Source organism: Echeneis naucrates, chromosome 21 (assembly GCF_900963305.1).
Source record: "Echeneis naucrates chromosome 21, fEcheNa1.1, whole genome shotgun sequence".
NCBI classification, from domain to species: domain Eukaryota; kingdom Metazoa; phylum Chordata; class Actinopteri; order Carangiformes; family Echeneidae; genus Echeneis; species Echeneis naucrates.
The window spans coordinates 16,735,159-16,746,771 of record NC_042531.1 but is presented as its reverse complement, the minus strand read 5'-3'; the positions used below and the strand labels follow the sequence as shown (position 1 = coordinate 16,746,771).

At 39.8% G+C, this 11,613-nt stretch overlaps 2 protein-coding genes across 3 annotated transcripts; both read left to right on the top strand.

The window, feature by feature from the left end:
- Positions 1-5,311: 5,311 nt before the first annotated feature.
- Positions 5,312-7,176, top strand: LOC115061996 (zinc-binding protein A33-like). The gene has a single exon (XM_029530596.1). The coding sequence runs from the start codon at positions 5,331-5,333 to the stop codon at positions 6,717-6,719; it is 1,389 nt and encodes a 462-aa protein (XP_029386456.1). The 5' UTR covers positions 5,312-5,330; the 3' UTR covers positions 6,720-7,176.
- Positions 7,177-7,716: 540 nt separating this feature from the next.
- On the top strand, positions 7,717-10,536 carry tmem177 (transmembrane protein 177). 2 transcript variants are annotated; one of them, XM_029530770.1, is made up of 3 exons: positions 7,717-7,778; positions 8,951-9,243; positions 9,567-10,536. In XM_029530770.1, exons 2-3 carry the CDS (start codon positions 9,043-9,045, stop codon positions 10,296-10,298), a joined length of 933 nt encoding a protein of 310 aa, XP_029386630.1. In that variant the 5' UTR covers positions 7,717-7,778; positions 8,951-9,042; the 3' UTR covers positions 10,299-10,536. The 2 variants fall into 2 exon arrangements, with proteins under 2 accessions (XP_029386630.1, XP_029386631.1); XM_029530771.1 differs by having other exon boundaries at positions 7,727-7,778; positions 8,992-9,243.
- Positions 10,537-11,613: the final 1,077 nt, after the last annotated feature.

The following is an 11,613-nucleotide window of genomic DNA, read 5'->3' as shown; positions in this document are numbered from 1 at the left end:
GATCAATCAGGAGAAGGGAAAAGGTGTGAGTGCATATGTATGTGTGTGTGCAAAATGATTGAGAGGAGAATGGTAAGGAGAGGGACTGGGGCTGTTTGTTATTGAGAATAGATTAGGACATGGGTGCTGGATGCACTGGAACATGTATCAACAGCATTATGCAGAAGCAAAACAGAGCATCACTGTTTATTCATTATGAATAACTATTCACCAACTATCTCATACCAGATTGTTAAATAAATGTAGTAAAATTTCAAATATCAGATGATGATGAAACAGTGTAACTGACAGCAAAGGTCTAATTCGTGCAGAGCCTGCTTTGTGAATGATTTATTTATCACACACAGTAGCTTGTAGATGTACTTCCCAGAAATGTTGGTGTTGATATAATCTGAATATTAACTCCAAGCCACAGAGATGTGCTTGTCAAGAAAATAACACAAGCACACTGCTGATATTCACTTTACTGATAAGACTGGGAAATAAAGTCCATTACCAGTAACAGTTTCAAATGTGTCCATATATGTGTTTGAGAAAAACATTATAAAAGAAAAGCTGTGAGTAATTAAATTGAAATTAGGAGGAGGAAGTTTGCTATGTGCTTTACCCCTGTAAATAACTCAGGCATTAGACATTTTATAGCTCGTGTTACAGTGATGGGAAATGAACTGGCCTCACTACCCAGCACTTCCAGGAAGATCTATTGCATTTAAGGCATATCTACATCACGATTGATTATCCACGCACCCAATGTACCAAGCATGCATATACACATACATAATAATTCTTTCCAAACATGTCATGCATTTTTAAAGAAACATACAAATGAACAACAAGGTGTAAAAAAATGTATATTATAGGCATATTGTACTTTTTTGGTTGATAGAAAAATACATTGGTGTGGATGGATGGTAAAATGTTGAAAAAGAAAGCGTAGACTATTTAAAAAGAATCACAATGACAATTTATCGACACAAGGAATTGCAATATTGCTGCAAGTGTCAAGTGGAGTGAACTGAAGCAAGGGTTCCATTTCTAGCCAACACATGGTGTTAAGGCTAAGGAGGATTTCTGCTAAAGAAGAGAATGATTGTTTACTTTTGTTCAATCTATGGAAGTACCAAAGCAGCAGAAGTTTTCCTCTTAGGCAGGTGACTATCCACAATTATTCCTTAATATTGAATAGCTGTGATAGTCAGAGACACAAGGTTTCCATATTTTCCCCAGTTCAAAAGTATTACCAAAGTATTGCCTATGCCAAATAATAATAATAATAATAACAAAGCTACTACTACTACTAATAATAATAATGTTACATTGTGCTATTTTGATCTTGATGATTCCCATATGTAGTCTGGACCAAAGAAATGTTTCAGACAAGCATCTTCACAAGAGCCTTGCCATGTTGAAATTTTGTAATTTTCACATTATTAGATTATATTTTCCTATTGTGTCCGAGTGTATCAGTTTTGGCCAGCCCACTTGTTTGTACAAGGTTTGTACCCCCAATCAAATCAACAATCAATTACGTCTGCCCCACCAAATCCCAAAAATGTATTTTATATAATTAAAGAAGGGACTCAATCGTCCCACTTCTTTACAGCACATTCAATTTTGGTGACAATGTAACATCAGTGGCAGCACGGTGGAATAGTGGTTAGCGCTGCTGCCTCACAAAGAGAGGGTTGCACGTTCGAACCCTTTCTGTGCAGAGTTGTGTTTTCCACATGCTTACATGGGACTGGCTCCAGCACCCCCCGTGACCTGGAAATGGATAAGCGGTAGAAGATGAATGAATGACTGTGTAAGGTTTCATAGTAGAATCGTGGTTGTTTTCCCTGTTATCTTTATCAAGCATTCCAAAGCTTGCCTCGTTTGACGTAAGGATCTATTGATTTAAGCCTTGGACAGCTTGCAAGAAGCAATCAAGAGGTGGTGAACTGATCGACTGTGTTAGTGATTTATTCATTCACAACATTTGAAAATTACGTTCTCCGTGTCCCCTACATACTCCACATTTTTCTTCAGGAACTGCTGGTGGTTGCAGGCCAGGGTCAGACAGAATGCAACTCATGGCCAATGGCACAAGATACAGTCTTACCTAAGAAAGTATATGTTGAATTGTTCTGTAATGAACGGAATAGCTATCATACTTATGCTGTTTTTAAAGGTAATTTTCCCAAAAGGTCAGTGTGTTCATATCCACCATGTGAGACTTCAGTGTCATGGATCATTAATCTTCAGTAATCTTAGCATCTGTTTATCAGTCTTTAGCACTGATACACAGGATCTGTTCAGTATGTGTTTGTGCATCCAATGCGCATCATTGTTGAACAAATAGACTTCTTCGCCCTGAGGATACTGTGAAAAACTTCAGACTCACACCTGAGCACACAGGCGCATAGAATTAGGTTTGTTTAAATTTAAGTTTGATTTGTTACATGTCTCCAGTCTCACTGCCATACAGTCCAAATGCCAAAGAGCAATATATTTATGAGTTCACAAAGACCAATATCCACTTTCAAACTTAGTTCACAGACCCTGCCACCTGAATAAATCTTTACTGAAGGACTTGGTGATTCTCCGTCAGAAAAATGGCACAGCTCTGCATAGTGATATTTATGGCATATAAATGCTGTGAATAAACAATACTGCATACTACTGCAAAATACCCATGTGTACCTCTTTACTTTTTGAAGGTTTATAGCTCAGAATAGAATAGGGAAGTTTCCTTTTCTGACACATATATTACACAAATACACAAACACACGCACACTTCCATTGCCTCTTGCCTGTTTCCATGGTGACAGTAGTGAGCTGTTTCTTTCCACCAGGATCAGACCATCTGATTTGATTACAATATATATACACACACACACTGCTTAAAGTGGTATGCTTTTCAATATTGTCGATCTGTATGGCAATAACTGCTATCATATTATACTTTGGGATCATACCTTCATGTTTTGCCATCCTCATTGTCACTGGATAATGCTAAAATATTGTTTGTTTTGTCTTGATTGCTACAGATTAAAGGTTTTATGTGATAAAAGTTTCCATATTGTATTTTTTGGATGGTTAGGTTTTTGGAGCCCTCTGGTTGTGAAAGTCTTATACTGTTCCAGAAGCATGATTTGAGATATCGTCAAGGGGTTATCATACTACTACGCATTATAAAGCCCAAGATGCTCACAGTTTTCTCACTTGTGTCTTTAGTAACTGCACAACTTTCACTTCCTCTTCTAGCCGTGCCGTGTGCAGCCAGCCACTATTTTGTAAAGCAGATTGTCATTATAACTTTATTTGATGTCCTGTGGCCAGCTATCAACTTTATTTTTTTCTTGTGCACATATATTAAGGTAAGGTAAGGTACGGTAGACTTTATTCATCCCAGAGGGGAAATTCATTTGTCACAGCAGCATAACGTAGAACAGGAAAAGGAAAGAAAATCAAAAAGATAAAAAACTGTTAAAAGTGCAATGGGTTAAAGTGCTACAGTTGCAGTGATGACAGCAGAAACAAACAACAACCAGAACAGCAGCAGTTGTTAAAAAGTCTGACTGCCATTGTCACATGAAGGGGGTGTATGAAGTTGTTAATTATAGATGTCAGTTTCTGCAACATTTTCCTCTCGTCCGACTGCTCAACAGACTCATGAGGGCTTGCCAGGACAGAACTAGTTTTCTTAATCAGCTTGTTGATTTTTTTCCTGTCCCTTTCTGAGCACCCCCCTCTCTAACACACAACAGAATAAATGACGCAACAATTTTTTCTAATTTATTTACCACATGTGGTTTATTTTATATTTTCTTGGAGACTGAAGGGTAACCCAGCAAATAAAGCACTTGGTTTATAACAATAAGCAACAATAACAATAACAATAACAAGCATGTAAATAAATAAAAAATTGCAGGAATTATACATTATCCTGAAGTGCTGAATTCAGTTTTTGACAAATGTGAAATTTGAAACTACCTGAAATTAAATAATGTCTTTGCCCAGGAACAACTGGCAAGGCAAGCTCTGGTTGCTCCAACAGGTAAAAGTTCACCTGACGTGTTCTGACACATTGTTTGGAGAGGTCGGTGTTTCAGTGCACAATCGCCTTCATTTTGATTAGTGTTTTACTAGTAGACAGAGGTATTGCACAAAACCAATCTGTTGAATTTTTGCTTATTACATTAGATTATTATATTCGATTGAAGGAAATGTAACTGTTACCAGAAGTATCTTTACAGACGCTTTCAGTCTGGCATCATGCAAGAGCTCAGCAGTTTGAAGACTAAGACTGCGCAGGATAAAGACAGAGAGTGTGATGTTCTGTCTTTACATGAAACAGAATGAAATTATCTCAAAGGCATTCATTCATTCATTCATTCATGCTGAAGCCAATCCCAGCTCACATTGGGTGACCTGTGCAGGGTACACCCTGCACAGGTCACCAGTCCCCCAGTCTCAAATTGTTTCTACAATACTAATGGAAGCATTCATCTCTTGAGTGGATACATTTTGTCATTAATGGGTCTTCAGACCTAAGCAGGTCCCTGTACAATCATCAAAAAAAAAAAGAAAAAGAAAAAGAGAAGGACGCCTACATTTTTTAACATCAAAACCTACACCTAGTCCCTCCATCCTAACCCCTAACCCTATAAAACCATAGCCTGTGAAGACTCAATGATATGGAAGAAGAAGATGAAGAACCAATATCATCACCTATGGCCCAATCCCAAACTGATCCCTACCCACTATCGCTCACTTATGAGTGTCAAGTTTCCCTTCTCATAAAGAGTGGAGAGTATCAATAGATTGGCACGCCCTATAGCACTCACCATGAAAACAAATGGATGCCCTGCCATGGTGATTGTTGCGTCATATATATATATATATTATATCAACCAGAATGATCCAAATGACTTCTTTTGTTTTATATTTACTGAAACTAGTGAAGCACCACAACCACAGCCACGTATATATATATGTATGACAGTAAATATAAAACAAAAGAAGTAGTTTGGATCATTGTGGTTGATATAAGATAGACAACGTGCTTGAATTTGAGGAAATGTGAGAGAGACAAAGACAAAGTAATATTTTCATCTTTTATCATTTAACGCCACGCATTTTAGGATTTTCTCTGTTAGGGTGACACAGGTGTGAGTAAAAAAAATGGACAAAGGCGAAGGTCGGGGCATTTGTTGCTTCTTCTTCCACCGTGCTTTAAAGGAGGCGCTTTAACGGCCCACGTCCACTCCGCCCTACTCCGCAGACGCAAGAGGCTCCATCTGCAACCGAAACCAACGACAGTCAAAGGAGGAAGAGGCACAACTGATATGGCGTCGGGCTGGTCGGTGCCACCCTCGGAGCTCTCCTGCCCGGTGTGTCAGGACACCTTTAAAGACCCCGTCCTGCTCTCCTGTAGCCACAGCTTCTGCGGCGGCTGCGTGGTGCAGTGGTGGAAGGCCAAAGGAGCCCGCCAGTGTCCGGTGTGCAAAGCCGTCAATCCTCGGACCAAACCACCTCGAAACCTGGTGCTGAAGAACCTCTGCGAGGCTTTCCAGCTGGAGGTGCTGTCGGGCTCCGTGTGCCCGCTTCACACCGAGAGGCTGAAGCTCTACTGTCTGGACCACCAGACCCCCGTCTGTCTGGTCTGCAGAGACTCGTACGAGCACAGGAACCACCGCTTCGTGCCCGCTAACGAGGCTGCGCTCGTTATGAGAAATAAGCTGAAGGGCTGCCTGAACCCGCTCAAAGAAAAAGTGAAACTCTTCCAAGAACTGAAAGCGAAATGGGAGAGAACGGATGAGGACATCAAGAATCAGTCTTTGGACACAGAGATGAAGGTCAGGCAGGAGTTTAGGCTGCTACATGCCTTCTTGCAGGTGGAGGAGGACGAAAGGATCGAGAATCTGAAGAAAGAGGAGAGGTTTAAAAGACAGGCCATGGTGGACAGAATCGAAAGCTTGACAAGGGGGATCACCAGTATGGAAAGCACCATCAAATCCATAGAGGAAGGACTGGCTGATAGCGACGCGTCTATCCTGTCAAAAGCCAAGAACCTGGTCAAAGAGGCGCACCGCCCCCTGCCGGATGACCCGCAGCAGGCCCAGGGGATCCTGATCAATGTTGCCAAGCATCTGGCCAACATCAGCTTTCATGTTTGGCGCAAGATGAAAGAGAAAGTGTCGTATACCCCTGTCATCTTGGATCCCAATACTGGCCATGAAGAGCTCTACCTGTCCAGCCAGTTGAACAGTGTCAAATGTGGACCAAAGCAGCTTCTGGCTCCCACACCAGAGAGGATGGAGCAGCACCACTCTGTCCTGGGCTCCGAGGGCTTCAGCTCGGGGAGCCACAGCTGGATCGTGGAGGTCGGAGACAACCAAGTGTGGGCATTGGGTGTGATAGCACAGGATGCATGGAGGGACGGAAATGTGCTGTCCGGGTTGTGGATGCTGAGGTTTTCTCACAGTAAATTCACAGCATTTAGCCCATCACGTCCAGCCTCTATCCTCCCACTGAAGGACAGGCCTCAGAGAGTCCGAGTCCATCTGGACTGGGACAGAGGAAAGCTGTCCTTCTCTGATCCAGAAACAAACACAGTCATACACACCTTCACACACACATTCACCAGCAAACTGTTTCCATACATCAACACCTGGAGTGCCATTCCTCTGAAGATTTTACCTCTGGAATTGTTTATAACTGTATCACAGGTATGAGAGGCCTTCAGCTGGAGAGAAGAACACTGTTAGATGAAAATGACCAAAAATCATGCTAAGAGTGCTCTGTTTGTTATGACCTTCATGCTGTTAAAGCCAGAAACTGCAGAAATGTTAATGCTTTCGATGCTCACATGTTATCAGGGTGTGATTGAAACAGGACTTAGGAAGTAATGTTACACAAGGGACTTTTTCATCTGACCAAATAATAAGAATTAACCAAAACCATGTTGCCCTTTGTCACCTTTGACAATGGCTTTTTCTTTCCTGTTAATTGCTGGTATTTATTTTCAGATAGAGCACTGAATAGATATATCTTTCTTGGTTTTTCTGCCAAACTGTGCCTTTGTATTTAAAATTGTATTTAAGATTTGATTTTATTCATTACTGGAAACACTTGAAATCTATGTTCACTGTCAAGCCATAATTGTCTAATAAAACATTTTCCACCTCTCTACATGTAACTCTTTATTGAAACAGAACAAAATGATAAATAACTAAATATATCATACATCTCATTGTAAAAACTAATGAGCAAAATAAGGTTTTGCAAGCACTTGGCAGGTGCAATTTATTGTTACTCCACAAAAATTCAAATGTGGTCATCTCAACTTATTGTTTTAATGATTATTAATTATGTGGAAATCAACATAAGGTTTGCATGGTTAACATAACAATTTCTGTTCGCTGAAAAACAACCTAACCAAGTATTTTTCTGGCATTCTCATCTTTTTAAACCAACAATTCGACCATATGAAAAATTAAAAAATTGTATTTACTCATTATTCAAAAACTGCTTCAAGCTCCAATTAAAGTGCTGTAACAACGTGATATACTAGTCGCTTCATTACATTTTATTATCTACGTTTTAATATCTCCAGTGCATATTCGGCTTAAATGTCAATTTTACAGTAACGCTTTCGTAAACACGCTTTCGTCACAGACTGTCGTAAAAGGGTCGTACGACAGCGTTACGGCAGCCAACTCGCTTTACTGACAGGATTGTCTGTGGTCCTAACCAGTGTTACGCTGCTGCCCTTGTCAAGATGTCCAGAGCATGTGAGTGTTTAAAGCCGCTTGTGTGTTATTAGGGGTTTTATTCTTTGTTTGTTTGTTTGTTTTAAATGAAATTAGAGATCGCTGTATTTTAGGGTCCTTAGCTAACGTGGCTGCTGGATATGGCCTTTGGTCATAAATGAATAAATGTGGAAGTGGGTAAACCACCCGTTAGCCTAACGTGTCAACCTTTAGTATTTCTTTTAACGACGTTAACCATACAGGGATTACCTTCTTTGCTGTTGAGAATACAGAATGTGTTTGCATTGAATGCATTTTGCTTTGAATTTAATAAAACCATATTTATGGATTGAAGTCACTGGGCTTATAAAAATGTTTGAGCACTTCGGTCAAAACCAAGGAGAGAGCTGTGTGTATTTACATCAGTAAGATATGTTATATCCATTTATATATATTTGTCATTATTGTTGTTGCCATATATCCATACGTGCGCCCGCGTAGTAGATAGATAGATAATATGTTGGTCTCCAAGAGAAATTAACAATGTATATTTGTATATTGTGTATTTATATTTGTCATTGGATAAATGACGTTATTCCATAGACGTTTCCACACTTGCAAAAGACAGTATATGAGCTGCGCAATGATATGGAAACAAACATCCCAGAAAGCTACTTTTTTTTTTTCAGTTCTTATTTATATAAATTTCCCTGTGAAATTAACCCTCAATTAGTGTTTATTTCACAACACACGAGTTTATGTCTTTATGTAGGCTCACTTTCCTTTAAGTGAATCTGTCCAAATATGGTGTGCGATGACGGTAGTGTAGCAGAGGCCAGGATGAAAGAGAGAGCATTTCTTTGAAATCCCTTAATTGTTTTTGAGAAAGGCTCTTAAACTTTATGTAAATCAAATAAAATTCATTTATATAGCACCAAACCATAACAAAGTTACATCAAGGCGCTTTACACAGAGCAGGTCTGGACCAAACCCTTTATGGAGTTGTTAAAGACCTGACCCGACATATCCTTCCAAGAGCAGGGACTTTGCAGTGGCAAGGAAAAACTTTAAGAGGCAGAAACCTTGAGCAGAACAGTGCTCAGGGAGAGCAGCCATCTGCCTCGATGTAGTCTCTTTAAAAGTGAGAGAATAGTTTTGGCCCAAATGTGTCTATCGAGGATTGATTTTTTTTTTTTTTTTTCTTGTTCTTACAGGCCTAGTATACTCTTTATTTTACCATCTGCCCCTCCCACAGATGCTTCCTCCTGAAGTCAGCAGCTATTAATTGAGACAACTAAAACGTGACATGGCGTCTCGCTTCCTTAAGTACACAGTGCTTCTTCAGAAGTACCGGACTCCTCTGCTCATTGCAAGCTGTGGTGGGCTCTTTGCAGCCAACATGTGTTACCATGTTTTACCTGATATATCCTACCGTCAGCTGTATCAGGCCTGGCACAAAGGAGAGCCAGTCACACTGTCCGAAAAACTGGAGGAAACGTTCCAGCAGGTAGTGTGTATGCATATAAAAGTTTGATCATCTCTTGTCTTTCCACCTCGAAGAAAGGTTTGATAGTCTTTTTTGAACTGTATATGAGAAGCAATATTTTTCATTAATATGCACTGGTATCACATGATTACATTTGTGCTAATTTTACTATAATATAGAGAATACAGTTAAATATGCAGATGTTTCAACTGAATTAATTACAGCACCCACAAATTAGAAGTAGGAGTATACCAATAGTGTCAGGAATTTAAAGTGAAGGATGACAATGTGCAGTGTAAAAAGTAACATAGTCCACATTAAAACATTATTGTTATCATTTATAGGTGTTGAAGGATTATGGTATTAGCGCTACCAAGAATTTCTCTGCCTTCGCTTCCTTTGGGTTCCATCCAGTTGGCGCTGGGGTCCCTTGGCTCCCTGCCGGGGCCCAGATTGGCATCCCAGCAAACTTTAATAGCACATCAAATAACCCGAGTGGCATCACCAACCGCAGCATTTTCATCAATGGCAAGATGGTAGAGTGGGATAGCGAAGCTGGCTCTGCGCTAAAGGAGGCACTGACATTTTCCCTTGAGGCACAGAAGTTTGCTGTAGCTCGAGAGGTTGCCCGCTTGCAGACTGGAGGACCTGTTCTGAATGCAACAGTTGCACCATTTTGCCTGGGTGGGGTTTGGGTGTACAGCGTCGTGCTGAAGCAGGTGTTTGGACTCCATGCTGGACCTGCGCTGTTTCGTGGCGCTGTGAATATTGTTGCGCTGGGCCTTGGTGCTGTGTCTTACTTCCTCACTTCAGATGCTGTCACCCAATGGATTGACTACAACTCAGACAGAAGAGCTGCAGGACTTTCACGTGATTATGCCAAAGGAGGTGTGGAGTTTTATGATAAGATTCTATCCAGAAACAAGACCCTTCGTTCTCTGATGGGCCAGAAAGGAGAGGAGATGTATGCACCCAGTGGGAACTTGTTTCCTGCTCACCTACTGCAGCTGAAACACACTCCTTATACATCCAGGAGGGAAGGGATCCTTGCTCTGCTAAAAGAGGAGAAAGTTTGAAAAGAACCTGGAGGAGGGCAGATGTATTACGAATGTTCAGGCCTTTTATGAATAACTAAAAAGCTATGGGAGGGCTGGAAGGATCTCTGATCTTATTGGTACAGTAAAAAAATAAATAATGCTCAAAGAATATCCCACATATTTGGAAAGCAATCAGGGATCTTACATGTCCTGAATGTTATTTTATGTACCATTTAGTAAATTCCAAAGTAGATGATATTATAAATAGAAAAATAAACTCTTGTACACTACTGGGGTGTCAAATTTTCTTTGGTGAGTGTGACTGGTGACTTATTTATGCGTTGAATGAATTTTGGACAAGCTTACAAATAAATCCTATTCTGAGCATGCAGTTATAAATATAATCACATGCCAAATAATTATGTGTTAATGAAAAAATACAAAAATCCAGCAATGCAGTTTCTAATAATATTTTCAAACACACATTGTTTTTAAATTTTGAAAACTGGGACTGTTTATTTTATTCCCCTGACTAATACTTCAATAATTTCTCATGCACAATGTCACTAGGTGTGTTACCAATTTATCAAAGTCAGAACACTGTCATTGAGGAAAATATAAAGCTAGAACTTAGTCTTTATATACATCCAAACATACCATTTTGAATATTTTCCCTTCATTTTTTTTTGCATCATCTGTTTGTACTTAGATGCATTACATCTAAATGCTCATTTTCTAACATCACTGTAATGAACAATAAAAAGATTCTATGCTTCTTAGCTCAGGTCTCAAAATAACCTTTAGGAGAGTCACACAGTATGTACCCACACAACATTTGCATGAGTGTAACTAATTTGCTTTGCGATAATAATCTTAATATGCAGTTTATGGTGATTTAGAACTTATCATATAGCACCCAGGTTCCCTCAGGTTGCCTGTCTGCATATTAACAAGGCTCAGACATGGTGTTTTAATTACATTTCTAATCTTGTATCCTGTGGGCTGAACTAAATATAGAAGCAGGTAATTAATAGTGTTACTGATAGACATTCGTTGACACCTTTTACATTACTTTTCAATCTTAGTCCACTCCATAGAAGTGGCTACAAAATGGAAACTTCTGCTTTTTCTCTGTAGAGTAGATGGGATTATAACCAAGGCATATCTGATAAAGTCTAGACATGAAAAATATTCAGACGGCAGAATGTTCTGTACCAGAACAACTCAGTGCTCTCTGTAGCAAGTGTCCTCTCCTACATTTGTACCCTTGAACAAGATGCTATATTTGCTTCAGATATCTTGTTATGCAGCAGATTCTATGCTTTTGATCTCTGCAACTCTCATCAAGGAATGC

What these genes read in the sequence shown, in the direction of transcription:
- tmem177 (XM_029530770.1), top strand. Translation starts at nt 9,043, where the DNA reads ATGGCGTCTCGCTTCCTTAAGTACACAGTGCTTCTTCAGAAGTACCGG. An exon ending in TGGAGGAAACGTTCCAGCAG is followed by an intron (nt 9,244 to 9,566) that starts GTAGTGTGTATG and finishes TATCATTTATAG; the next exon opens with GTGTTGAAGGATTATGGTAT.
- LOC115061996 (XM_029530596.1), top strand. Translation starts at nt 5,331, where the DNA reads ATGGCGTCGGGCTGGTCGGTGCCACCCTCGGAGCTCTCCTGCCCGGTG.